Genomic DNA, 27,410 nt, shown 5'->3' with positions numbered 1-27,410 from the left:
CATTTATTCCCCTTCTCCCCATTCACACAGTCACTCCCCTAGCTCAGCCACCATCACTTTTCACCTGGACTATCACAATTGCCTTCTGATTGGTCTTTCTGCCTCAAGTCCCTCCCCAGTTCAATCCATTTCCACACAGCCACCATCATACCTTTTCTCAGGCATGGGTCTGATCATGCCACCCTCCTCATACACACTTGGGGAAACCTAGTTTGATTTAGGATCAATTAGAAAGTCCTTCGTTTGGCATTAAAAGCTCTTACACCTCGGTCCCGTTCATCCTTTCTAGGTTTCTCCTTTCTCCATCTCCTACCTCCGTTCTTTTCAGCTGCCTGTCTACCTTGCCTGGGTCCAGTGTAAACTTGGGCAAGCCACTACTCAGGGCTTCAGTTTCCTTACCTGCAAAATGAAAGGTTTGGACTAAGTCAAAGTGACCCTGTAAGCACCGTATAATAAGCTCTCCAAGCTCATAGTGTTCTAGTGTCCTCATGGTCTCCATAGTTGTTTGAAAGGGTTCCTGAACATTGTGTCCATCTCCTCCTCCCTTCCCCCTCGCCTCCTCGTCCCCACCATCACCTTTCTTGGTTCTCATGAACTGAAGAACAGTTTACTCACTTACAAGATCTGGGTCAAATGCTTCTTGGACAGCTCAAGAAAAATAAACATCCCCCCACCCCCATATCAAGTAACAGCTGTCCCTCAGATGAACTCCAGCTACCATCTGTAATTCCTCAGCCTCCAGATGCTGTTTAATATGTATGTGCCTTATATTACTTGTTCCTGATGCTATCTTTTGTATTTTTCTTTAACCAAGCAAGATATTTTAACTGTCCAAACAATTCCCTGGAAAAACGTCCCTGATAAGTGGTACAGAGAATGCCTGCAATGTCCAAACACAGCAAAAAAATTGTTTTGAGTGTGTTCTATATCACACTGCATTTATCATAACTTATTAACACATTCCCCCTCTCCCTCACCATGTGTAGGCTGCTAATGAAGAAGGGGGACAGATGGCTACAAATTCCTATTCATTTCAAAGCTAGGTCTTTTGTAGAACTGGGAATAAGGATGCCATGGTGGCTAATTACACGCTCAGAGTCTGGCGAGATGACTGGCCAAAGGCTTGGCCTGGTCAGTCATAGGCATTAGCAAACTGCAGTCAGGCCAGCTTTTGCCACCATACACCTAGACATTTGGGTAGATGCCACAAATGGTGTGGCTGGTTTTGCCAATTAATGAGGCACCAGCCTTCCAGCAGCTGGGGTCCATGGACTTTCTGGCATGACCCTGATTGTAATTGAATTCAGTAAACATTAAGTGCTAGAATACAAAGATAAAAACAAAAGTCCTTGCCCTCAAGAATCAGAGTTAAATAACATACACACAGGTAATAGTATGTATCCAAATACATATTAAATGATATATAGATATATAGATATAATAAAATAATACGTATGATCAAAGTAAGATCACAGATTCAGACCTCGGAGGCCATCTTGTCCAACCCCCTCATCTTACAGATGAGAAAACGGAGGTCCAGGAAGTGACTACATTGAGATCACTCAAGTAGGAAGTATAAAAAGTGTGCTTTGAACCCCAAGTCCTCTGTGTACTGAGCCAAATAAATACAAAATAATTTGAGGGAAAGGAATTTCTAAAACCTGGAAGGAATCAGGAAAGACCTCATTAGGATGCTCAAGGTGAGCCTTAAATAGAACTATGTATTCAGGTAGAGATGAAGAAGAAAAACATTTTAGTCAATGCTTCAGGATTAGATATTGTGGGAAATAATTCCAGAGATTAAATTAAAGTCATAAACACCATAGCTTTCAATGGTCTCTTCCAGAGAAGATTATACCTGAGTAGATCTGAAGTGGGTCTACAGGTTCCAGAAGTCATCTTATTCATTCAAGACACTGGGCTTCATGTGCCTTAACTCTAGAAGAGTCAGCCGTCCTGGAGAATGTAAGCTCCTTGAGAGCAGGGGTCATCCCATTTCTGTTAGTATGTACTTGTTGAATTAAACTAACTTAAAGTAAAAGTATTCACCACAAACAACCAAATAGAAACACCAATGAATTCGTAAGGGCCATAGAATACAACCTTGGAGCCAGGAAGACAGGTCTAAGCCTCATCTCTGCATATACTGGCTGTGTGACCCTGGGCACCCACCCATGGGAGCCTCCTTTTCTTCATCTGGAAAATGGATGAACTCACTCAGCATAGCTGTGAGGATCAGGTGACTTAACGTAAGTAAAGTGCTTTACAAACTTGAAAGGACTCTAGAAATATCAGCTATTACTATCATCATCATCATCATCATCATCAGTAGTTGGAGTAGTTTGACCTTCTTTCCAGCACCCCACATAGATGGCTATCCAGAAGACCTGAATTCAGATGCCACTGTCGGTGCCTTCTCTAGAAAGTGAGGGGGCTGGATTTTACGGCCTCTGAGGTCCCTTGTACCTCTAACTCTATGAGCCTACAAGGCTGTGATAACAGCCATCAAGAGGAAGCCCCAATTTGTGAGGCAGCACCTTTCCTCTGTTTCTGAGCTCTTCTTTAGAGCTGGAATCCTGCCTTCCTCCAGCTTTGACTTCTTTGGTCCTTGATTTGCCCTCTGAAGCAACACAGAAAGAGTTAGCTCGCTCTGTCATATGGCAGCCCTTCAAATATTGAAAGGCAGCTGCTCAGAGTGAGCTGAGTTCATGAAGATTAGGTGGGCAGAGGTACCTGGGGAAGGGGGGACTGATGCAGGATGCAGCAGAAGGCACAGAAGTGTGGGCAAGCAGGGCAGAGGAGTAGCCCCTCCCAATGTCTCTCCTTTACTCCTGAAAGAGAGTCAGAAGGCACATGCCCAAGTTCATTTTCTACTTTAATCTGATGCTGGGGGAGCCCGTACAAGTCTATTAATTCTACTTTAATGGATTCTCTGGAGGAGAAAATAAACCCTCAGATCAGCATTTGAAGTGACATGTTTCAATTTATGAACTCACAATCCCACTCTCATCTACTGAAGACAGCTGTCATATAAACTGCCCTCACTTAAGTTATCACCACCTCCACTTTTGTCACACATACACACACACACACACACACACACTTCCATCATCCATGTTTCCTCATGTTCCCCCACTCACCCCCCACAAAAGGTCAGCATTAGCTTGCCAAAGAAAGCAGCCCAAAAAAGGACAAAATCCTGAATTCTCAATCAAGGACCAAAGATTATATCTATACCTTGTAGCCCCAGAGAGAATTGCCTGCAACTCTGGGAAATTATGCAACTCATTCCTGGGAAAAGGGAAGGAAGGAAGGAAGGAAGGAAGGAAGGAAGGAAGGAAGGAAGGAAGGAAGGAAGGAAGGAAGGAAGGAAGGAAGGAAGGAAAGGAGGAAGGAAGGAAAGAAAGAAGGAAAGGAGGAAGGAAGGAAGGAAGGAAGGAAGGAAGGAAGGAAGGAAGGAAGGAAGGAAGGAAGGAAGGAAGGAAGGAAGGAAGGGAAAAATGAAGGAAATAAGGGAAGGAAGAAGGAAGGAAAAGAGGATGTGAAGGAGGGAAGGAGGGAGGGAAAAAGGAAGAAAGGAAGGAAGGAAGACAAGCATTTGTTAAGCATCTACTAATAGCAGTGCGTAGAAGTTGCAAATAGCTAACATTTATATAGCACTTACTACGTGCCAGGCACATTCGAATACTATCTCATTTGATCCTCACAACCAGCCTCTGAGGTATTATTATCCCCATTTTGTACTTGGAGACAGACAGAGGCAAACAGAGGTTAAGTGATTTGCCCAGGGTCACATAGCTAGTAAGTGTGTGAGGTCGCATTTGAACTCGGGTCTCCCTGACTCCAGATCCAATACTCTATCACACCACTTGGCTGCCTACTGGGAGGAATAGGAGGAAGAGAAAGAGGAAAAATAAAGGAGGAAGGAAGGGAAGGAAAAGAAAGGAAAGGAGGAAGGGAATGGACAGAAACGTAGGAGAAGACCCAGAGGAGATCATCTTCATGAAAACCTAGAGAGAAAAGAATAGATGGGAGAAGAGTGTCAAAGGCTGCAGAGAGATCAAAAAAGATGAGGATTGAGAAAATGCCATCGGATTTGGTAACTAAGGGATCACTGGTGACTTCAAAAACAGCAGTTTCAGTTGAATGATGAGCTAAGAATGGAGACCATAGAGAGATGAGAAGAAAATGAGATGAATGGAAGTGGAGACAGCTTTCTCCAGAAATTTAGCCATGAAAAAGAGGAGAGATATGAGATGATAGCTAGAGGGGATGAACATATAAAGTGAGGGTTTTCTGAGGGCTGGAGAGACATGGGCAAGTTTGTAGGTAAGAAGGAAGCAGACAGTAGTCAGGGAGAGACTAAAGGTAAGTGAGAAAGTGGGAATGAAGAGGGACAATCTGCTGGAGAAGACAGAATGGAATGGGCTCACTCGTGCTTATAGAAGAGTTTGCCTTGGTAAGGAGAAAAGTCACTTTATTATATGAAACAGGGATGAAGGAGGAGACAGAAGCAGAAGGCATCTGAGTGATGTGAAGTGAGGAGGAAGAGAGAAGAGGAAACTTTCAACAAATCGCCTCAATTTTCTTCAGTGAAATATAAGGCAGCTCTTATTTCTCCCTTAGCTGAGAGGGAGAGCCATGGTACATTTGAGGAGGTTTGATTGACATAGTGAGTCAGTTAGGAAGGTTTAAAGGATTGCCTTGAAGCTGTGAGGACCCAGTTGAAATTCTGTAACATACATTTGTAGTAGACCTAGTCAGCATGATTTTGTGATTTTCCCCAAATTTGTTCAGCCCCAGGTAAATATTCTTTCAGATGAGGAAACTTGAGGTAAGAGAAATTACATAACTTGCCCAGGGTCACACAGCTAAAGTGACTGAAGATTTTCTACAAGATCAAAATATTCATATTGATGTCAGTGACTATCCTTAAGGCAGTTAGATGGTACAGTGAATAAAGCATTGACCTTGGAGTCAGGAAGGGCTGAGTTCAAATTCAGCTCCAGACACTTACTAGCTCTGTGATGCTGGGTACAGTGTCCATATACCTCAATGTACTAATTTGTGAAACAGGGAAAATAGTAACTCTAGTACCTCTCTTACAGGGCCATGCAGAGGCACAGGTGAGATAATGTATCTAAGATGATACATAAATTTCAGATCTTATTGATTAAGAAGAGAGGAAGTGTGGTGTAGTAAAGATAAAGCCAGCCCTGGAGGCAGCCTGACCTGAGTTCAAGTCTCATTTTTGACAGACACTGTGTGACTCTAGACAAGTCACCCCAGGCAACTCTAGAAGACTGCAGATGCAGAACCACATGAGATCTTCATTCAGCAGAGCTCAACCAGGAACTTCTTACCATAGTGAAATCACAACTCCAGGTTACTCAAAAAAAAATGATTAAGAAAATATATAATGACAGGAAGCTATTATGAATTCAATAATTCTTTTTTTTAACGAGTTGCTACTTTACTTATCACACAAGGGTCTACATATATTTGAAAAACAAAGGGTGTCCCAAAAGTCTTTGGTAAGCTTTAGTAACTTAAAACTTCCCTAAGACTTTTGAATGATTATTCAGTCTACATAACAGACATCTGTTTATTTATGGGTTTGTGGACCAACTCCTTCCAAAAGCTCCCTGATCCTCAGGTCACAGGTGGGCAAAGTCAGTGGACAGGATGACCTCCAGTCCCCTTCCTGCTCTAGGTCCTATCTATGGCACTAGTGGTGGCTGTCCTGTTCATGGCTTTGAACCAAGCCCTCTCTCCCATGACTCGCCATGTTCGTTACCCATCCAGGTTCTCCAAGGAGCAGCGACTTGCTTCTATGCCTTCATTGGATTTGACATCATCGCCACGACAGGAGAAGAAGCAAAGAATCCCAACACATCCATTCCTTATGCCATCACCGCCTCCCTGGTCATCTGCCTCACGGCATATGTGTCCGTAAGTATAAGAATCCATGGAGGGGAGACATGCAACAGGTGTCCCCTTGGACCTCCTTCCATTTTCTAATTTGAGAAAAATGACTGTGGCTGTGTGTTTTCTTCTCTGTTGTCTGTCTTCTGACTTTTTTTTTGTATTGATATCTTTTGCTTTTCTACCATCTTCATTTCTGAATGTATCCCTCCCTCTCTCCTAGCTTTGCAACAGAGAATAAAAAGAGAAAGAAAAAAACATTTCCAACCATTCTAACCAACACACTACCCAAGTCTGACAGCATGTACAACGTCCTCTACCCCTAGTTCCCCATTTCTGCAAATAAGAGAAGGAAATGGAAGTTCTCCAGGGCTAAGCTGGAGAGCTATTCTTACAGTGTTCACCCTCATGGCTGCATTCTTTCCATCTACATTGTTGTCCATTGTGAATCTCTGTGACTTGCATCAGATCAGTGCAGCTGGGGAGACAGAACATTGGAATACATGCGTTCAGCCTCTACTCTTGTTGCTTGAAGCCCTGGGTTCTAGCACCTGAGAGCCACATACACACCCCTCAGGCCCAGGGGCAAGAAGTACACATAGCCAGCAACTTACAAATGTTTTTTGAGACTTGAGATTCACAGCATTTGTCACGGTAGGTCTCTACCAGAGACATCTCTGAAGTCATCCCCTTTGGCCTCAGACGCCGTCATTTCTTTGCAGCATCCACAGAATCAAAAGTTTCTCAGTCTGCTGAGGGCGCTCTTTCAACTTCCACGGAAGAGAAAAAAAATCACAGTCTGATGTTTCTTCATAGAAATCATCTGTCTCTCCTGCAAAACCCCAGCATTCATTTCAATTTGGACTGGAATAAGTAGATAAGCTAAAGACCCTATTACACACACACACACACACACACACACACACACACACACAAAAACACACCCTTCATGCCCCACCCACTCCACTCTTTGCACAGTTTCACTTCTGATCTCTGGGCCAGAGTGACCCTGGCAAATACTTCAGGTTGGGATGCTGTCCAAGGCAGCACACATCATAGACTGGCGGTATCGGCTGTGCAAAGCTGAGGCACTGTTCGGTCCTCGTGTAGTCGCACGTCAATGAGCTTCTGTCTTTGGAGGCTGCCAGTGCAATATAATCAAATTCAGCTGCCAATAGAAGAGAAGGTAAATCAGCATGTCATCCGGAGAATTTAGCAGAAGTACCAGCCACTCCCTTGTGCAGAATAGAGCTGTACTTAGGAATTTTTGAACCCCAGTGAATACCGCCAACTTTACCCAGGACAAGCAACAGAAACCATGCTTTCTGTTAGGCAGGAGTGAGACAGAGACAGAGGCAGAGAGAGCACTCTTGAGATACTGTGAGGCTGCTTCTTGCGAGGCTGCCATCCAGGGTAGGAAGGAAACAGGATGAGCTAGGGGAGGAGCTCACAGTGACCCACCATCTTGTAGCTTCCTGTTTTAACAAATTGTCTTTGCTAAGGAGGAGCTAAACTCTGTTGTTTCTATGCTTCTGAAGGCTTACAAGCACTATATCAGTACCCTGGGATAAAGCCCTTATCACCCCACCCTTGTTGTAGCTTTGTCCTTGAACCTATCTACAACTACTCCCATCCCTTTTGCCTGGTATGTTCCAGCTGGCCCCTTCTTCATTTGGCATCAATGCTAATTGGTCCCCTGAGGCTCTTCCCCAGATGTGTGAGGCTCCCATCTTTGTCTCCTAAGGTTCATATGCAGATGCCACGTGAAAAAAAGAAAGGAATTGACACCTAGGAATGTGCTAATATTTTTAAGGCTTGGCATTGTCTGTACCTGCCTAGTGCACAGACCAGAGATATGTCTCTTCACTGCCAAGCAGGCTCTCAGCAAGCCATAACAGAGAACCTCTGACTGGCTAATAGGCTATCTCATCATACTAATCACGCTGGGCCAAGAGAGGCAGCACCATTTCCAGACCCCATTAATTAACATAATAAAGTCTTTGGACTTCTGTTTGTAAATCACAGCCTGGAGTCATTGGCCAAGCTTCTCATTCCTCCTGCCATGACCTAAAAGGTGATACCTCTTCCTTCATGACAACTCTCTTTAGCAGCCACCCCCAAGGAATAACCAACTGGTTAAAGAAGGGAGGGGAAAAGATTGGCTAGATTTGGGGAGAGCACAAATTACACTTGGAAATGTTGGTTTGCATAGATTTAGAGCTGTAAGAAAACAACCCACCAACTCCACGCACCTAATTTTACAAATCAAGAAACTGAGGCACAGATAGATTAAAATGACTTAGCTGAAGTCATACAGGTAGTAAGTGGCAGAGCCGGGATTCAGACTGAGGGCCTTCTACTGCATCATGCTGTCTCATTGATGAATGTGTCTGATTCTACTCACCTCAAAACTTTTTAGTGTCTGAAGGCATTTTTCACCTGTGCACCTCCCCCAAAAGTTGGCTTTTTCACAAGCTGAATAAGACGTAGTGGATAGAAAGGCTAGAAGAAGATCCTGGAAGACTGGAGTTCAAGTCCTGCTGTGGATGCATACAAGCTGTTTGGCCAAGGACAGGGCAACTCCTCAGTTCCTCAGGCAGCTCTCTAAGACTACTTACTGGTTACAAAAGAGCCATCGGTCTGGAGAGCCTCTACGCCAGGAGATCCACTCACCAACAGCCATGGGTCCAAAATAAACATTATCACCCCTACGTTACTTCACCCTTTCTCCTGTCGTAGTCAGTTTTCACAGCATCCAGCGAGATCTCTGTATGGAGGGGAGGTCTATTCCCAGATACTGGAGTTTTTTATTTATTTGGTTGGTTTTTGCCCAGGTTTCTAAAGATAAGGTCAGCCTCTGACTAGCAGCCCAAAGTGAGCAGAGATGGGAATCTTTGAGTCCCTCAGCTCACATTGGGTCTTAAAGGGAAAGCCATTCAGTCAAACTGCTAGTCCCAACAACCCTAAAATCCCATCACTGGGCTTGGAAGGACTCTACTCCTAAGCACTTAGGGGTGAGAGAGTAAGAAAGAGAGCAAAGGCATGGAAAGATCTTTAGGGACACCCCAGCAAACCCACTGGTCTCAGTGTTGCTTGGCTACAAGGGCCAGCATCAGCAGCTGGCATCCAGTACCCACCATAGTAAACACTAATGAGACAGAGCATGGTGCACAGGAGATAAGATAGGATTCCTATCCCTCTGGATCTTACTGTCTAATAGACACCATCACATCACTGTAATACATAAAACTACATAATTTGACCAAGTTTGGGAGCAAAGTCACCCAAGCAACCAGTAAGAACTCTTATTATATGGGAAAACATCTAATCTTCCTTGAGATCTGAATAGGTCTCTCTTTGTCCTAGAACTCTGCAAAATGACTGTTGGTCTAATATGTCCCACTCCGTGCTCATAATCTGGCATGTGCTCTCTCTCTTTTCTTGAACAGGTGAGCGTGATCTTGACCCTGATGGTGCCCTATTATGCCATTGACACCGAGTCTCCCCTCATGGAGATGTTTGTGGCCCACGGATTCTACACTGCAAAATTCATTGTGGCCATCGGCTCTGTCGCTGGCCTGACAGTCAGCCTGCTGGGGTCTCTCTTCCCGATGCCCAGGGTCATTTACGCCATGGCTGGTGATGGGCTTCTCTTCAGGTCAGTGCCACGCTCCTGGACGTAGACTCCTTTCCCATGACCACCCTGTTCCCAGACTCTGGAGGTGGCCGCATGTCAGTACCTCAGTCACTGTTCACTCTTGACTGAAGCTTTGGACAGATGCACTAGGAAAGCCAAAGGATTGAGAAGGGTTTATAAGAAGAGGGGCAGATCCCCTGACTCCATCACCTCTCAAGGTTTTGTTCTTCTTTGGGAGGAAGGAGAAGGAAGTAGGAAGACAAAATAGATTTTTGTTAGTTGAAAAATTAAATTAAATTATTTTTAAAAACAAGAAAAAGTTAGGGATATGGCCCCTTGGTTGGTTCAGGGGTCACACTGATAAGTCCCTCCAACAGCCCATTTTCCTTCCTATGATCAAAATGCCCTCCAAAGTCGTCAGAATGCCCAGAATAGCAAAGGAAAGGAGGAAATAACCTAGAGAGCCGAGGAGGATTGTGGAGCATCTAAAACAATGCCCTTCCATCTCCTTCCAAAGTAGGTATCACAGTGACAACCCGTGATGATTTGTTAAGGTCATCACACACACACACACACACACACACACACACACACACACACATACACACATGCCCCTTTGTGTCATTGACATACTCTTCAGACCCAATCAACATGTCACATCAGATAATCAAGAAGTGAAGAAGCTGGTCACATCCTGCAATGATCCCAGGTGGGTTACTTCTTACTACAGAGGTTTTTTTAAGAGCCAAATCCTGAGGCACCAGCAGTTCTGGGTTCTTGTGGAACTATACCTAATCTGTCAATGAGTGGGAGAAACTTTGCCCTGGGCTCCTTATGATCCAAATCAATCACCTTTGCTGGCAGTCCAGATTCTACCTCCCACTCTTAAATCGCTGAACCTCTGCCTGCCTCAGTTCCCTCACCTGTAAAATGAGGATAACAATAGCCCCTAGTTCACAAATTTGTCGTGAGGATTTAATAGGGTAATAAATGTAAAAGGGCTCTCGGCATCATTATTAAGCCCTGCTTCTGTCTCCCTTTAGATTCCTGGCCCACGTCAGCTCCTACACAGAGACGCCAGTGGTGGCCTGCATCGTGTCCGGCTTCCTAGCCGCTCTGCTCTCTCTCTTGGTCAGCCTGAGGGACCTGATTGAAATGATGTCTATTGGCACTTTGCTTGCCTACACCTTGGTCTCAGTCTGCGTCCTGCTCCTCCGATACCAGCCAGAGAGCGACATTGATGGTTTCGTTAAGTTCTTGTCTCAGGAGCACACCAAGAATAAGGAAGGTGTCCTGGCTGAATGTGAGAAGGAAGTTTGCTCTCCTGTAAGTGAAGGGGAAGAGTTTTCAGGCCCAGCTACAAATACGTGTGGGGCCAAGAATTTACCATCTTTGGGAGACAATGAGATGCTCATCGGGAAGTCGGACAAGTCTGCCTACAATGTCAACCATCCTAACTATGGCACCGTGGATATGACATCTGGCATAGAGGCCGACGAGTCAGAAAACATTTACCTGATCAAGCTCAAGAAGTTGATTGGACCTCGCTACTATACCCTGCGGATCCGCCTTGGCCTTCCGGGCAAAATGGACCGGCCCACGGCGGCCACTGGCCACACAGTGACTGTCTGTGTGCTCCTGCTCTTCATCCTCATGTTTATCTTCTGTTCCTTCATCATCTTCGGCTCAGATTACATCTCGGAGCAGAGCTGGTGGGCCATCCTCCTGGTCGTCCTCATGGTCCTGCTCATTGCTGCCCTGGTGTTTGTGATCTTGCAGCAGCCAGAGAATCCTAAGAAGTTGCCCTACATGGCCCCCTGCCTCCCATTCGTGCCCGCCTTCGCCATGCTGGTGAATATCTATCTCATGCTAAAACTCTCCACCATCACCTGGATCCGGTTTGCTGTCTGGTGCTTTGTGGGTAAGCCTTTTCCTTCAAGGATGATGAGTTCTAGGACATTTTTGTAGGGTTAACTCAACACTCTTCTGGGGGAACTGGGCCACCTCCAATGTGAAAGAGATCAGGCTGAGCTCTGTGGACCCGGGCTTCTATATTAATGAAACAGAGTGGCCCTTTCTAGTTCAGATTAACAGCCTGTTCCTTCCAATGACCTTGACTCTGGAAGGATAATGGGGAACAATTGATTCAACAAGTATCCATTGAACTCCTGCTATCTACAAAGTGATGCTTCAAAAGTACAATGTAACAGAGTAGAAATACCATTTGATTAGTCATTGGGAGATGTGGGTTTGGGCCTGTCTCTACCACATAGTACTTGACCTCAGGCAAGCCATTTTCCACTCCTTGTCTTTAGTTTTCCTCATCAAAAAACTAAGAGGATTGGAATAGAATGGGGGCTTTAACCATTTTTGTGCCTTAGACCCCAAAGGGTCTAATAACAGCTAATAATAATAGATAGCATTCACACAGCACTTTACACATTCATTCATTTGATCCATGCCCCAACCCTGTGATGAGGTAGGTGTCATTATCATCTCCATTTTGCAGATGGGGAAACTAAGGCTGAGAGATAGTCAATGGCTTGCACAGGATAAAGTTAGGCAACTGAGGCAGAATTTAAATTCAGGTCTTCCTGATTCCAAATCTAACACTTCATCCATCACACCATTTATCCATCTGCCATTTGCAATCTGGTGAACTTTAAGAACCTGTCCTCAGAGTAATGTTTTTCAATGCATAAATTAAATACATAGGATTACCAAGAAACCTGATTATATTGAAATAAAGATGCAGTTTTTTTCCCCACTCAAGTTCATAGACCCCAGGCTGAGCACCCTGGACTAGAGAATCTCTAATATCCCTTTCAGCCTTAAAGTCTATATAGGCTAAACAGCTGGCATTAGTCTTAGAGCCAAAAAGCCCTGGGTTCGAGCCCTACCTCTAAAACCTACTTGCTATCTGACCCACTTACACATTTAACTGATTGATGACCCCTGCCAGCTCTCTAAGACTCCGTTGCAGAGCAGTTGGTGATCTGAATTAGTAGTGATTCCTCATCAGAAGTTCCCCAACCAGTGAAAGAGATAAATAAGGTCAAGTGAAAACCAAATGGTAGATGATACTGCGAGCCATAAGCAGGCTGGGAACCTAGAGGAGATGGAGGTTTTTCAGGCTAGAGTCTAAGGAGGAGTCAGAATCTGAACTGAGCCTTGAAGAATGCGCGGGGTTTAGATAGGCAGAGAGAAAGGGGCAGGCAATACTGGAGGTTGGGAGGCAATATGGGTAGGAGCATCCCTCGTACCCTTTCTTAGACTTTCAGCACACGCTCCTACCTATGTGGTCCACTACCTTCTACCATTTTGTTCCACCTTTTCAACACCTCACTTCCATTCTCAGAACCCCAGTTTATTCAAGAAATATTTGCTAAGCTCCTACTATGTTCCAGGCACCGTGCAAAACATTGGGATAAAACTACAAACAGACAGGAAGAGCATCTTTCAATGAAGGGTCTTTCAACCTTTTCTTGGAGATCCCCAATGATGGGGAACTCACTAGCACCTAAAGCGTCTCACTTCTGGACTGCCTGAATCATGAGACGTCAGATGGAAGTCTCCAAAAAAAGGCTGCAAGATCATTTGAGGAAGACGTTGTGGAGAAGATTCTGATTCTGTAGGTCTATGTGGCCTCTGAGGTCTGTTACAAGCCTTGACATAACTTCAGGTTATGTCTCCTTGCTTATCTTTTTTTTTTTTTGTGAGGCAATTGATAGTAACACACAGTCAGAATTACAGAATGTTAGAGGTGGGAGGAACCTCAACGATCCTCTAGTCCAACCCTTTCCTATTGCAAATGAGGTATCTGAGGCCAGAGAGAAGAAGTGATTTGTCCAAGGTCACACAGCCAGGCAGAAGCAGAAAGGAGACCAGGATTAAGGTTTCCTAGTTCCGGGACAGGGTTTTCTTCTGCATCATGCTGCCCCCTAGTGGAAGTTTTCATTTTATCCTGGCATCAGATCTATGTTATTTTTATGTTTGTTTTATTTGTTAGTATTTGGTTGTTTATTTGTTTATTTCTTTTGTTGCTTGTTTTTGTTATTATCCACTAATTATTGTATAATAATATTTTTCTCTTTCTTTACTGGAATACATTTATTGTCCCCTGCAAAATCTATGGACATATGATCTCATCAGTATGAGATGCAGTGATGCAGATGACCCACCCTATCTGTCAGTTAGAGATTCTGAGTCTTCTGAGCCTCTGAAAGATTAAGTGATTCATCAGCAGTGGTCACATAGGTAGGAAGTAGCTAAGGCAGGACTTGAACCGAGGTCTCTTCACTCCTCCAACAGTGTTCTTTCCACTATGCCATGGACAAATACTCTACTTGCCAAATAGCTTTTTAATATAGAGTCATTTCAACTAAGATTGCCCTTTGAGAATTTATGGCATAGGCAAGCTGCCTGAGGCAGCCAGGGTCAAACTGGAGTGCCAGACTCTACCTGTGTGACCCCGGGCAAGTCACTTAATCTTGATGTTGCCTTGCTTCTCTCATACATAAAATAAGGGTTGAAATAGCATTTACCTTACAGGGTTATTGAGAGGATCAAATGAGATAACATAGATAAGATGCTTTGAACACCTTAAAGCCCTGTATAAATACCAGCTATAATTATAATTATTATTATTTTATTAATTTCTAGCCTCTCTTGTAGTACAAACTAAAAACTCCTCCCTAAAAAACTGCTCACACTCCCTAAGTGTCCAGTTGTCCATTACTGGTTGTCTAGTACTGGAAGGGTTCCTTTGCTCAGTGTAATGCCCCAGAACTTTCAATCACAGTGAAGGAAAGTGTTGGAGCCTGGCCACCTGCTGCCGCCATCTTGCGACAGATCTGCAGATGAGGAGACTTCCGTCTCCCTCTCCTTAGTCATTGGGCTCCTAGTCTCTTGGACTCCTTATTGCTCACAAAGTCCCAGAAGCTCAGAATGTCAGGGTTGGAAGGGATCTCAGAAGCTATCATGTCCCACCCATACCTACTCCTTGTGTCCTTACTGACACAATTCTTGCTGGCTACAAAAAGGAGTAGAGAGGTTTCATCTAAGAAGAATGCACGACTAAGAGATGAGCAGATGAACAGACAGCCTCTCTGTTCTCGGTTTACTATGTGTGACAGCCACCACACACATAACCCCCCCCCCGGTAGGCTTTAAAAACCTTACCTGGTGACATAGAATAAACAGCCAATATCTAAATCTTTGGGCCTGAACTCCTGGCTTCTAGCCTCTCCCCTTTCAGATCTGTCCTCCACAAAGCTATCAAAACAGTACTCCTAAAGCATGTAAAATTGTGTCACCCCAAAGCTTTGGTAGCTCCCTCAAGCCTCTATGATAAACCTCTCTTAACCTGGAGTTTTTAAAGCATGGAAAGATTTCAGTGGGTCTGTAAATTTGGGGTTTTTTAATATTCTGATGACTGTATTTCAATATAATTGGTTTCCTTTATAATCCTATGTATTTATGCATTTAAAAATATTGTTCTAAAAAGAAGACCATACGCTTCCCCAGACTAATGAAGTCCATGACATGAAAAAGGTTAACTCCTTCTAAGAGAAAAGACAAACTCCTCTCTATTAACATTTAAAGCCATGGTCTAATTCTATCCTATCTTTCTAGGCTTATTACACATTATTAACCCCTCATATACTACATTTCAGACAAAGTAGTCTACTTGCTATTCCTTGAACTCAGTACTCCATCCATATTCCACTTCCATGCCTCTGCCCTTGCCTAGAACTCGCTCCCTCCTCACCCACACCTCTTAAAATTTTTAGTCCCATTCTAGTCTTAATCCGTATGTCACCTTATATGGGAAACTTTTTCTAATTCCCTTGGTTATTAGTGCTTTCTTCCTCCTCCTCCTCCTCAGATTGCCATCTATCTATGTGTCTATGTACCAGGTTGGTGACATGTTATATCCTCTCTCCTATTAGAATATAAGCTCCTTGAAGGCATATACTGTTGTTAGGTTTTGCTCTACTTTGAATCCCCAGTATCTAACACAGTGCTTGGCATATAGCAGACGCCTAAGTGCATGTTGGATTGAATTAGATTGGATTGGGTTGAGTTGGGTTGGATTGGATTGGCTTGGGTTGGGTTTAGGATCACAGACGTTAGAACTAAAAGGACCCTTCAAAATCATCTAGTTCACTCCCTCATTTTTCAGATGAGGAAGCTGAAGCCCAACCAGATAGAAACTTGCCCAAAGTCACAAAAGTTACAAGTAGCAAGGTCAAAGATGCAAACTGGGGTTCCAGTGCTCAAAATCTAGTCAACTTTTCACTGAACCACACTCTTCTCTGGAAGGCCAGCAAAACTATTTCCCAATAGAATTTCTCACTAAACATCAGCTTCCTTGGAAAGTTAGTTAGTTAGTTTCCATCTTGTCATTGTTTGATAAGCTTCTTTAATGTACATTTTTCTTCTCTCACTTTTGATAAGCAAGTATTTGTTAGACAATTTTTTGCAAGAACGTTTTGCTAAAAGTGTTGACCTTCAGAAACAGCAGAACTCAAGCAGCATAAAGTAGCCAATGTCCCTACAGAGTCACCCTGCTTTTGTTTCTTTTTCTCCCAGAGCTGAGAAAAGGAATACAAATGTCAAATGTTCATTAAGCCCCACAAAGGGAGCCCCAGCCAAAGAATATTTTTGTTTTGCTCACTGGTAATACATTTGTGTAAAAGAAAGTCTAGTATTGTTCATATGGGCTTCAGCTGGGAGAGATTCAGCGAGCGTGAAAACATCGTCAGGGAAGAGAGAGCACAATTGTCTTTCCTGTGGCATCTTTCGAGTCCGAGGGTCAGCCATTCCTTGAAATGCTTTATCAAAAGCATATCTTTCCTGTCATACCAAGCATCTAACTCTTGCAAGTTCTTCAAATTTTTAAAATTATCTCTTTGATACATGTAACAGTGAGTATTTGCTCACCTAAGTCCCCAGCATTACTTTGTGATTTGAGAAATAGATATTCCTAGTCTTTTTTACTTAGCCCAAGCAGCAAACTCTGGCCAATTCTTGATGTAAAAATTGCTCTATCTAATATGTAGAGGAATAACAGAGTAAACCTTTCCTCAATCAAGTCCCCATAATCACCATATGATTTGAGCAATAGATGACTGGAAATGCCCATTAAAATGCAAGTGCCCTTGAGAAGAGAACAGAGCTGAAGTCCTTTATCTCCTAATACATTAGCCACCCTTTCATGGAAGCAATGTAGGGTAGTAGGAAGAACCCTGGACTTGTAATACAGTAGTCCAAGGGGCAGTGGATAGTGTGATGGGCTTGGAGTCAGGAACATCTGAGTTCCAATCTGGTTTCACACACTCACTAGCTGTGTGACCCTGAGCAAGTCACTTAACCCTGTTGGCCTCAGTTTCCTCATCTGTACAATGAGCCGGAGAAGGAAATGGCAAACCACTCCAGTATCTGTGCCAAGAAAACCCCAAATGTGGTCATAAAGAATCAGACACAAATGAAATCGATTAAACAGCAACCACAGAAGTCCCAGGTTCCATTTTTAACCCTTAGGATTCAAAGCTGGGGGATACCCTAAAGCTCATCTAATCTAGTGCCTTCTCTGTGGATGTGAGGAAAGTGACACCCAGAAAGAACTGCAAAGTAACTTACCCAATGTCACACAGCTACTAAATAAAAGCTGGGATTTCAATCCAGGTGTGCCAAATCCAGTCTACCCCACCATCAGCCATGTGAACATGCAAGAGTCATTTTACCTCTCTTGACTTTGGCTGACTTATTTGTAAAATGGAGGAAATTATGCTCGTATGATCTGTTTGTCATGGGGGGAAAAAGTATTTGTAAACCTTTAGGTACTACAGAAATGTGGCTTGGTGTCACTTTAATCCCTAGCTAGGGTTAGAAGCAGAGGACACAGGAGGGGCAGCTAGCTCTTGTCTCCCCACTTCTCTTCCCAGACTCCTCCCTTGCAGGGGGGAAGAAGTGCCCATAAATAATGTAAGGAAATGCTGGATTCAGTTCAATTCAATAGCATTTATTTAGCACCTACTAAGTGGCAGCTGCTATACTTGGCGTTGGTGATACATTGACAAAAAGTGCTTTCCAAGTGCTTACAGACAGCCAGGAAAACCCATACTACATATACACAGGTGGGTATATACAAAATACACGCATACAGAGTCAATAAAATGTAATATTGAAAGTCAGGGAGCCCTAATACAAGGACGAAACTGGGAATGCCTCTGATAATAGATCAAAACAAGTCAACAAGGGCTATTAGGTGACTCAGTAGATAGAGCTCCAGCCTTGGAGTCAGGAGGACCTGGGTTCAAATCTGACCTCAAACCCTTGACAAGTACTAGCTATGTGACCATGGGCAAGTCACTTACCCCTGATTGCCTCACCAAAAAGCAAAAAAAAAAAAGTCAACAAGTATTTATTTAAGGTTTTACTATGTTCCAGGCAGTGTGCCAGGCACCAGAGGCACAATTTGAGGTGGCATCTGAACTGTGCTTTAAAGGAAGCTAAGGATTCTATGAGATAGTGGTGAAGAGGAAGAGCATTCCAGGTTTGGGGTACAGCATAGACAAAGACTATGGAGATGGTACGTTGTAGGTGGAGTACCAAAAAGCCCATAGAGTATTCTTGGTACCATAGAGTACCAAGAATACCATATCACAGCCATGGCTGTAATAGAAAGTGCATGAGGGGGAAGCAATAGAAACCTAACCTGGAAAGATAAGCTAGAGTGAAACTGGAAAAAGCTTTAAATGCCAAGCAGAGGAATTGTGTTTTATTCCAAGGGCAATAGGGAGTTACAGAAGCTTCTTGAAGAGGGAAGTAACATAGTCAAACCAGCACTTCAGGAATTTCAATTTGGTGGCTATGTGATGGATTGGTTAGAGAGGGGAGAGCCTAGATACAGAGTCACTAACTAGGCGGTCACCATAGTGATGAGGTGATGAGGGCTGAACTAGGGTAATGGCTATGTGAGCAGAGGATAGGAGACAGATACAAGAGATATTGGGGCCATGGAATCCAGATGACTTGGAATCTCTACAGCTTTTGTTCACTCCTCCCCACAACCACAGCCAGTGCGGTGGCAATAAAAACCATTTCCCATCCCACTTTCACTGAGCATACCATAAATCACCAATTCATGTACTAGAATCATAGAAACTAGAAAGGGCCTTGAGGGTGTTCTAGGCCAATCACCTATCCAAAATGGAAATCTCCCCTTCTACATGCCCAACAGTCGGCCATGCAGCCTCATCTGGGACATTTCCAGTGATGGAGAGTTCACTGTCTTAGGCAACCCATTTCTATTTTTAGACATCTCTTTGTAATGGAAATCTCTTCCTTCTAATGAGCTTCCCTGTACTTCCCTATGATGTCCATCCATTATAGGATCATAAACATAGAATTAAAAGGGACCTCAGAGTCCCTCTTTTTACAGATGAAGAAACTTAGGCTGAGAGAGAGTACAAGATCTACCCAGGATCACACAGTGTTTGAGATGGGATTTGAACCCAGGTCTTTCTGACTCCAGGTTTTCAGTGCTCTATCCACCCACCTATTCTGTGATGCATGCCACACAAGACAAGTTTAAGTGCCATTCTCTGAATAGTTCTTTATAAATTTGAGGATAATCCTCCCATTAGCTTCTCTTATCAGACTCACCATCCATATTTCCTTTATTAGCCCCTCTTATGACATGACTTAGAGTTCCTTCACCATCCTATCTTTCTCTGGAAATGTATCAGCTCATCAATGGCTTTCTTAAAATGCGGCATTCAAAATTGAAGAACATACCTAGATGTGGTCCGATCAGCACTGAGTATTGTTCTCAATGTTATTGAGTCATTTTTCAGTCATGTCCAACTCTTTGTGACCCCATTTGGGGTTTTCTTAGCAAAGATACTGGAGTGGTTTGCCATTTCCTTCTCAGGCTCATTTTACAGATGAAGAAATTGAGGAAAACAGGGTTAAGTGACATGTCCAGGGTCACCCAGCTAGTAAGCCTGAGGCTGGATTTGATCTCAGGTCCTTCTAACTCCAGGGCTGGCACTCTATCCACTGTGCCACCTAGCTGCACTGAAGTCTAAAGCACTGAGCAGTTAAAATGACTTACTGAGGGCAAACTGCCAATATATATCAGAGGCAGAACTTGAACCCAGGTCTTTGTGACTTCAAGGCTAGCTCCCTTGGTTGAGGCAGAGATATTATCCATGGTATAGACAGAGATATCCAGAGAAGGTATCTCTGCGGACATCATGCTCCCAAGGAGGTGAAAATGACATGGCTCAGTAACTGAATAAATTTGAGAGATACGGGGAAAGGAAGCCAAACACATACACATAGGGAACTAGGTGGTGAAATGGTGAAGTCAGAAAGAAAAACTGGTTAATTAACTTGGTGTTAAACCCGATGGGATATCCAGGTAGGACCTGTCTTGTAGGCAGTCGGAGATGAAGGTCCAAAGCTCACAAATGTCATCAACACTGAAGATACATATTTGGGACTAATCTGTGTGGGGGCAGAAGTTGACGTTAAAGGAATCCACAAAATTGCCAAAAGAGAAGAAGGCCAAGGACAGACCCTTGGGGAAAATCCACATTATGTCATCAGGAAGAAGATAAGGCACAAGTGAAGGAGACACAGAATGCGCAATTAGGAAAAGAGCCAAGATGGCATGATGAGCTGTGAGGAGATAGCTTGACTAGACTGGGAAGGGCAGAAAGTAGATTTTACAAGAAGTTGAAGGGAGTAGTGGAAAGTGGAAACATCAGATGTTAGCAATTTCTCCAAAAAGTTTACACTGAGGACAAGTAAAAAGATAATAGTTGGATCAGAAGGGTCAAGGGATCAAAGAAGATCTGTTTTTAGGATTGGGAAGACCTAAGGATTATGTAGCAGAACAGGAAGGAGTCAGAGGAAGAGAAATTGAAAATGCACGAGGAAAAGAGGTTGACTGCTGGACTAAAGGTCAGGAAGGAAAAGAGAGGAAAGGTATCAATGGCGCCATTTAAAGGATTGGCCTTTGTGAAAATTCAGGATATTTCTTCTCCTGTGACAAGAGGGCAGAAAGGAAGAATGTGTGATAATGTTTAGAAATTTTTTAGGAATGTAGCAAGAGAGGTGAGAGAGTTCACATTGGATAGCCTCAGTCATCTCAATGAAATGGAAGATTAGGAAGACAGAACCACTTTAAAAAAGAAAAGGAAAAGAAAAAGAGGGGGGAGACATAGGAAGGTAAGTTACATGCTGTAAGTATGAAGAACAAGGTGGGTGAGGAAGGTGGCAGCTAGAGATGAGTCTGAGAAGAAAAGGTTTGGAAATCACCTGTAGAAAATAAAATAGGAAACTCTTACAAGTAGATAAAAGAGTATTGCCAAGCAGCAGTAAAGACCCAGCTGAGCTATGAAGTGGTAATGATGAGAAAGGCAGAGAAAGATGAGGGACTATACTATTTCCCCTGGTTTGACTGTGAGTGGAACAAAGACCACTCCTGGTAAAAAGCTTCTGGCCATAGCAGTTTTTAGTCCAAAAACCGTGCTGGCCAACAGCCAGTAAGGGGGCAGAGGCCAGATAAAGGAAGCACACGCAAGATCCAGAAAGCCAGGTTAGTAATTTGAGAGCAGCTACCTGGCTCAGTGGATAGAATACTGGGCCTGGAGTCAGGAAGATCTGAATTCAAAGCCAGTCTCAGACACTTATTAGCTATATGATCCTGGACAAATCACTTAACCTCTGTTTGCCTTACTCTACTGGAGAAGGAAATGGCAAACCACTCCATTGTTTTTGCCAAAAATACCCCATGGGTGGTATTAGTGTGCTATGGTCCATGGGGTCGCGGATGGTCATATACCTAACAACAAGTTAGAGAGTATTGTAAAGGGGCAGAACTGGCAGGGAAGAGAACCCAGAATTAGGTTGGGCTCATCCAAAAGGGAATCCTTTGATCTCAGTTTCTTGAATGTTCAATCAACAAACATTTACTAAGCACCTACAATGTGCTAAGTGCTGTCATTCTTTTAAGCATCTGCATTTGGGCTAATACTGCCTACCTCATTCTTTTGCCTTAGCTTCAGCTGTTGCCAGTTTTTCTTTTGTGTTTTATTGAAGCTCTTTTTAATATATAACTGGCACTCTCCAGTGAGTCCCTACCCACTCCCATAAAGCATGTTCTGGTTACAGAATAAAATTAAGCAAAAGAAACCAACCCACATTGGCCACATCTGACAATGTATGACTCATTCTGAACCAATGGTCCACCACCTCTCTATTGAGAGAACAGAGTCACATCTTGCCATCAGTCCTCTGAAGTTACAATTGATCAGTGTTCTGAAGCCTTTCGATGATTGTGGTCATTGTGCAAATTGCTCTGGTCCTGCTCATTTTACTCTTCCTCACTTCATTCATGTATTCCCAAGTTTCTCTGAATTTTTCATCTAATAATAGTAGCTAGCATCTATATATTTCTTTAAGGTTTGCAAAGCACTATACAAATATTATGTTATTTAATCCTCACACAACCCTACAAGGTAGATACTATAATTATCCTCATCTTACAGTTGAGGAAACTGAGGCAGACAGAGGTTAAGTGACTTGTCCAAAGTCACATAACCATTAAATATCTAAAGTCAGGTTTGGACTCAAGTCTTTCTGACTCCAGGTCTGGACTCTAGCTGCTGTGTAACCGAGCTGCCTAGCACCTGTTGGCAGTTCCCCGCCATGGCTATGTTTCCATCTAGTAACAGAGGCCTTCAAATAGCCAAGGACATTGCCTGTGAACGGGTGTTAAATTAGTTCAAAGAGAAAGGACACATGGTAGTGGAGAACGAAACAAACAAGACTAACTAAAAAGAGGTATGTAAGGGAGATGGTCGGCTATAGTAGCGCTCTCTGAATCACATGGTATCTGAAAAGCAGCCTTTTTACTCAAGGGGAAAAAATGGAAGGAGGGCAGGATCACAGCAAGGGTAGAGCAGAGACGCAGGTCAGGTATTGGACCTGCTCTAGAGAGTGAGCCCAGAACAGATATGTGGTCATAAGTGAGGTGGGAAGAAGAAAGCAATGCCTACTCTCTCCAAGATGAGGCAGAAACTGCGGGGAACAAAACTGGTCACATAGGTGTCACTTCTACCAGTGGATGTGGACCAATCAGGAGCAAGAGAATGATTTGGGATAGTGACCTCCCATGGTTCAAGCATAATTAGCTAATAGAGCTGGAGAATTGAAATAAAAGGGTAAAGAGCTAACCAAGCTAAAATCTGATGGGCAACAGGTTCTGAAGCTAGCAAATACTTCTTGAGAAATAAGAGGGATGGAAAGAAATAGGAGATTTTGTAAACCTGTGGATTTTGTAAGGCTGAAAAAAGTTTGAAATCTCAGAGGAAATGAATCTGGAAAATATGAGTGAAAATTCACACTGTAGTTAAAAGCCAACAGCTGAGTTGCAAGCACAGGCTAAGGATCCCAGAATGTTATTTCTGAGAGCATCCTGCCAAACCCTCTCATCTGACAGATGAAGACATTGCCTCAAGGTAACACATGGAAGAAATGGGTTGAGTTTCAGTTTGGGCACAGTCACAACTCAAATCCGAGTCTTTTGTCTCCAAATGAGCAGTCTTTTTTGCTAAATCATAATTCCCCAAGTGCTAGATCCTCCTAAGCTCTTGCCCAGCGCTGCCCCCTGACATTGCTAGATGTCCTACGGCATAACCGCATCTCTCTCTCACTGCCTAGCAATTGTCACCTGGAAACACTGAAATGGAATACTAATAAAACCGTGACTTGCATCACAGTAGTACCATTCTTCCCAGAGTCCCAGAAGCCTTTGCTATAATTATATACTTGGAGAATTAGAGAAATAGAGAGCTGAAAGAAGTCTCAGAATCATTTCATCTATCCCCCTTGGACCTGTAAAAGGACATTCAGACTACTGACCACAGAGACTAATTAAAGGCTATCTAACCTAAATTTAAGGATCTCCAGGGAGGAAGATTCCAACCTCTCTGGAAAACTTTCTTCTGTTTCCAACGTCCAATTGTCTTACTCAATTCTAGTGATCTAAAGCCTCATTGTACATGATTAATTTTTCTTATATCTACCAGTCCCTGAAATTTTCATAGGCCCCACATCCACCACAGCCAAAGCACACAACCTCCCAAGTTAAGTGCAGACACAGTGTTGCATTTGGAGTCAGAAGACATGGGTTTAAATTCAGTGTCTGATAATTACTGCCCGAGTGACTTTGGTCAAGTCATTTAACCTCCCTCTGCCTCAGTTTCACAATGATAAAATTAGGTGGTTGGATTATATGTCTTCAAAGCCATCCCTTCCAGCTCTATATCTCTAATCCTATTGTGGGATATAATAATAATAATTCTATTTATTAGGACATTCTCTGGAGCTATTAGCCCAACTCCTACTTGGCTTGGCAAAATGGATGCCCAGAAGGTAGCTGCTATGTCTCCCCTCAGGATTCTAGGGGTAGACCTGAGGAAGTTGGGGGTTATCTTTCTAATCCAAGAGACCCCATCAATGTTTCCCCTCATATTTATTAGTTGATATCAATTAGTCAGCCAGACTTAATTAACCTTTAGAAAGGTTTGCTTACTAAAATGGTGTAGTAATAATAATAATAGTTAGCATTTATATAGTACCTTAAGATTTGGAAAGCAATGAACAAGCATTTTCTCATTTTATCCTTACAACAATCCTGGGAGGTAGGGGCTATTATTATCCTCATTTTACAGACAAGGAAACTGAAGTAAAGATTAAGTAACTTACCCAGGGTCACACAACTAGTGAGTATCTCAGGCCAGATTTGAATTCCAGGCTTCCTGACACCAAGTCAAGCTATCTATCTACTGCAATTGGCATAAAATATCTCCACTAGCAATCTACGACCAGAATCCAAAAGGAAAGTGGGCTCAACCTCTAAGCACAGGTCTTAGACAAGGTCTTAGACACCCTTTGCTGGAATTTCAATATGTTCTCCTTAGGTAATTCTGCTGGATGCTTTCTAGTCTTAAAGTGACCTCTTCCTTAATGTGTCTAATTTGTCCTGGGCTCCTGATGCAAATAGCTGTTCGGGAGGTAATGCTTAGACTAGGACAGCAGGGGACAATCCCAGCATTCCAACATTCATGAGGTCTTCCTCCAGTCAAAGTAGCGGGGAAGAGGGATGGGAGAAAACGGAGATTGGGGGGCTGAGGCTAGAGCCTTCTCCTTTGACCCAAGTGATTCCTTCTCAGAGGCTTGACAGAGGCTCCCACCACTAAGCTGACAAACTCTTGAATGCACAATTCTAAACTAGTTCACTGGTAAGCCAATCCCATTAGATTTCCTATCAAGCCTAGTTGAATCGCCTTTGATTGATTCAACAGAGGTGTACAGACTTTGTTTACACCTCTTATCCAGCTGATTCAGATTAAGATGTGTTCTTACATGAGAAAACTATAGGGACTGCTAAGTGGGGTAAGATGGGGTTATTGTTTGATCCCCACTCACATTCTTATGAAATTGCTCTCATGAGTTTTGACAAGCATTAAAACCCCAGAGAAATCACATCTCCCAGACAAGGAAGACAGCAGAGACAAGATTTCCTATTTACAGATAGGAAACTGAGGTAGAAAGTAGTGAAATGTCTTTTAATTCAATACACATTTATTAAGCACCTACTATGTGCAAGGCCCTGGTGCTGGGCACTAAGAACACAGTGACCAAATGAAGAATAATCCCTGCCATCCATGAACTTGTGTTTTTCAAGAGGGGAGGGAAAGGAAGAAAAATAGAATACAGCACATAAAAATAAATTAATATGAGATAATTTGAGGAGCGAGATAGCGCTAACACCTGGGGCATTTGGAAAGGCTTCTTATAGGAGATGAGCCTTGAAGGAAGCCTAAGTGTTCTAAGAGCTGGATGTGAGGAGGCCCTTTGCACCAAGAGAAATGGAATACTGAGTTGGGAGAACAAGCATTGGCAAGAAAAGAGAATGTGTGAATGAGAGCGATGTGAAACAGGACTGCAAAGGGTCTTAAATGCCAAGCTGAGGAGCTGATAGTTTATCCTTGAGGCAATAGGGAGCTATTTAAAATTCCTGAGCAGGGGAATGACCTGACCTCTCCCGTAGGAGGACTATTTCTCATATTGACTCTCTGTGTATTGGAATGTTTGAGTTTGGTGATGTTTATTTAGTTAATAATAACAAAGAAAAATTAAGGCTGTTTTGGCAGCTGTGTGGAGGATGGGTTGGAGAAAGGACAGACTGAAAACAGGGAGTTTCCAGTCGGAGGCTGATGCAACAGCCAGGCTTACAGGTGGAACTAAGGGGACAATAAGAGATACTGTGGAAGTCAAATTCACCAGATTTGGTTGTGAGAGGCGAGGGAGAAAAGTGGGGGAAGACTCCAACACTGCAAAACGAGGTGATGGGCAAGACTGGGGGAGCCTCCGCAGAAACAGGGAACTAGGATTTCCAGGGGAAGCTAATGAGCTCCTTTGGGGCATGCTGAGCTCAGTATACTTACTTTGCATTATGTCAATTAGAAAGCCAGTCTGGTTCAACGTTTTGCCTTCCCACCCTCAGCGATGCCTTCCTGGCCACACAGTGTTAAATGGAATAAAAAATAAACCTAATTGCTATTGTAACTCATCGGGAGTACATGATCTTTTTTATAAAGGAACTCAGTGAGCCCGCGGGACCAACCACCTCATTACCATCCTCTCTCCCTGCCTCCACTACCCTGCGCTGGACGTGCCTGCTTTGGAAATTTGATACCAAAGTAATAAAAAAGAAAAAAGTTCACAAGCCAAACAAAAGCCCTGTGGTTATCTGCGGCAGGCAGGGCTTCCTGTGGGGAAGGGACTCCCCAGGAAGAGGGGGACCCACCCAGCCCAAGGTCGGGTGGGCCTCCTCCCTGCTAAGGCCCTGCTGGAAGAGCTGCCTGATTCTGTTGGCCGCCCCACCCATGTGTGCCGAGTTCTGTGCCTGTGGGGCGAGGAGGATGCCCACCATTGTTTACCTAAGCACACCTCTTTTTAGAACTGGATCTTTGTCCTGGATTTCTTCCAACAGCTTTGGGGCCCACTGAGTTATGGGGTCTTTGGCTTAACTATTTGAGTGCTATGCCTGGGGAGGGGGGATTCTCTTTTAACTTGAGTCAAGTTTCCAACAGAAGAGAAGTTAGTCAAAGGTGTTTTCAATTTAAGTATTAAGACCCAGGTCCTGGGAGAATATTGAGTGTCTCTTTCTCTCCTTCCTCCTCCTCCTCCTCCTCCTCCTCCTTTCCACTCTCACCACCGGCCTTCTCTTTCCAGCCACTGAAATGATAATTAACAACAACAATAGCTAGTATTTACACAGCTACCATATCATTTAGCTGCCCCTGAAATCATGACAATAATAACAACTACTCACATTTACATAATATTTCAAGGTTAGTAAAAATGTTTTCCTCTTAACTCCAGAAGGTAGGCAGTATATATACTATTATCCTCCTTTTGCAGAAGAGGAAATTGAAGCTCTGATGGAGCTATGTGCCTGGCACATAGTAAGCACTTAATAATGCTTGCGGGCTGACTGTCGAGTGCCTCCATAGAATCACTGAATCCCAGGCTGAGGGTAGCAGCAGTAGAGAGATATCGGAAATAATTGAGTGAGGCAATAACCTACCACTGCTATAAGAAGATTATTTTCTCATTTTGGTTGTTTGCATATTGAAATTTTTGTGTTGGTAAGTTCCTAATTTTAAGAAACTATCATTCTTAGAGGCTTTCTAGTTTACCCTAATAAAATGTAAGCCTGTTGAGAGCAGGGGCTGTTACATTTCTGTCTTTCTATCTC

At 43.4% G+C, this 27,410-nt stretch overlaps 1 protein-coding gene across 1 annotated transcript in view; it reads left to right on the top strand.

The window, feature by feature from the left end:
• The window catches only part of SLC7A14 (solute carrier family 7 member 14), a 146,588-nt gene that overhangs the window by 99,766 nt on the left and 19,412 nt on the right, over nucleotides 1-27,410 (top strand). The window contains exons 5-7 of the mRNA XM_020980348.2: nucleotides 5,806-5,952; nucleotides 9,375-9,583; nucleotides 10,606-11,483. Coding sequence (XP_020836007.1) covers nucleotides 5,806-5,952; nucleotides 9,375-9,583; nucleotides 10,606-11,483 — 1,234 coding nt within the window. The remainder of the gene's footprint in view (nucleotides 1-5,805; nucleotides 5,953-9,374; nucleotides 9,584-10,605; nucleotides 11,484-27,410) is intronic.

This window comes from Phascolarctos cinereus, unplaced genomic scaffold (assembly GCF_003287225.1).
Source record: "Phascolarctos cinereus isolate Bilbo 61053 unplaced genomic scaffold, phaCin_HiC Scaffold_7;HRSCAF=346, whole genome shotgun sequence".
Classification (NCBI taxonomy): Eukaryota; Metazoa; Chordata; class Mammalia; order Diprotodontia; family Phascolarctidae; genus Phascolarctos; species Phascolarctos cinereus.
This window is presented reverse-complemented; position numbering and strand designations above follow the sequence as displayed.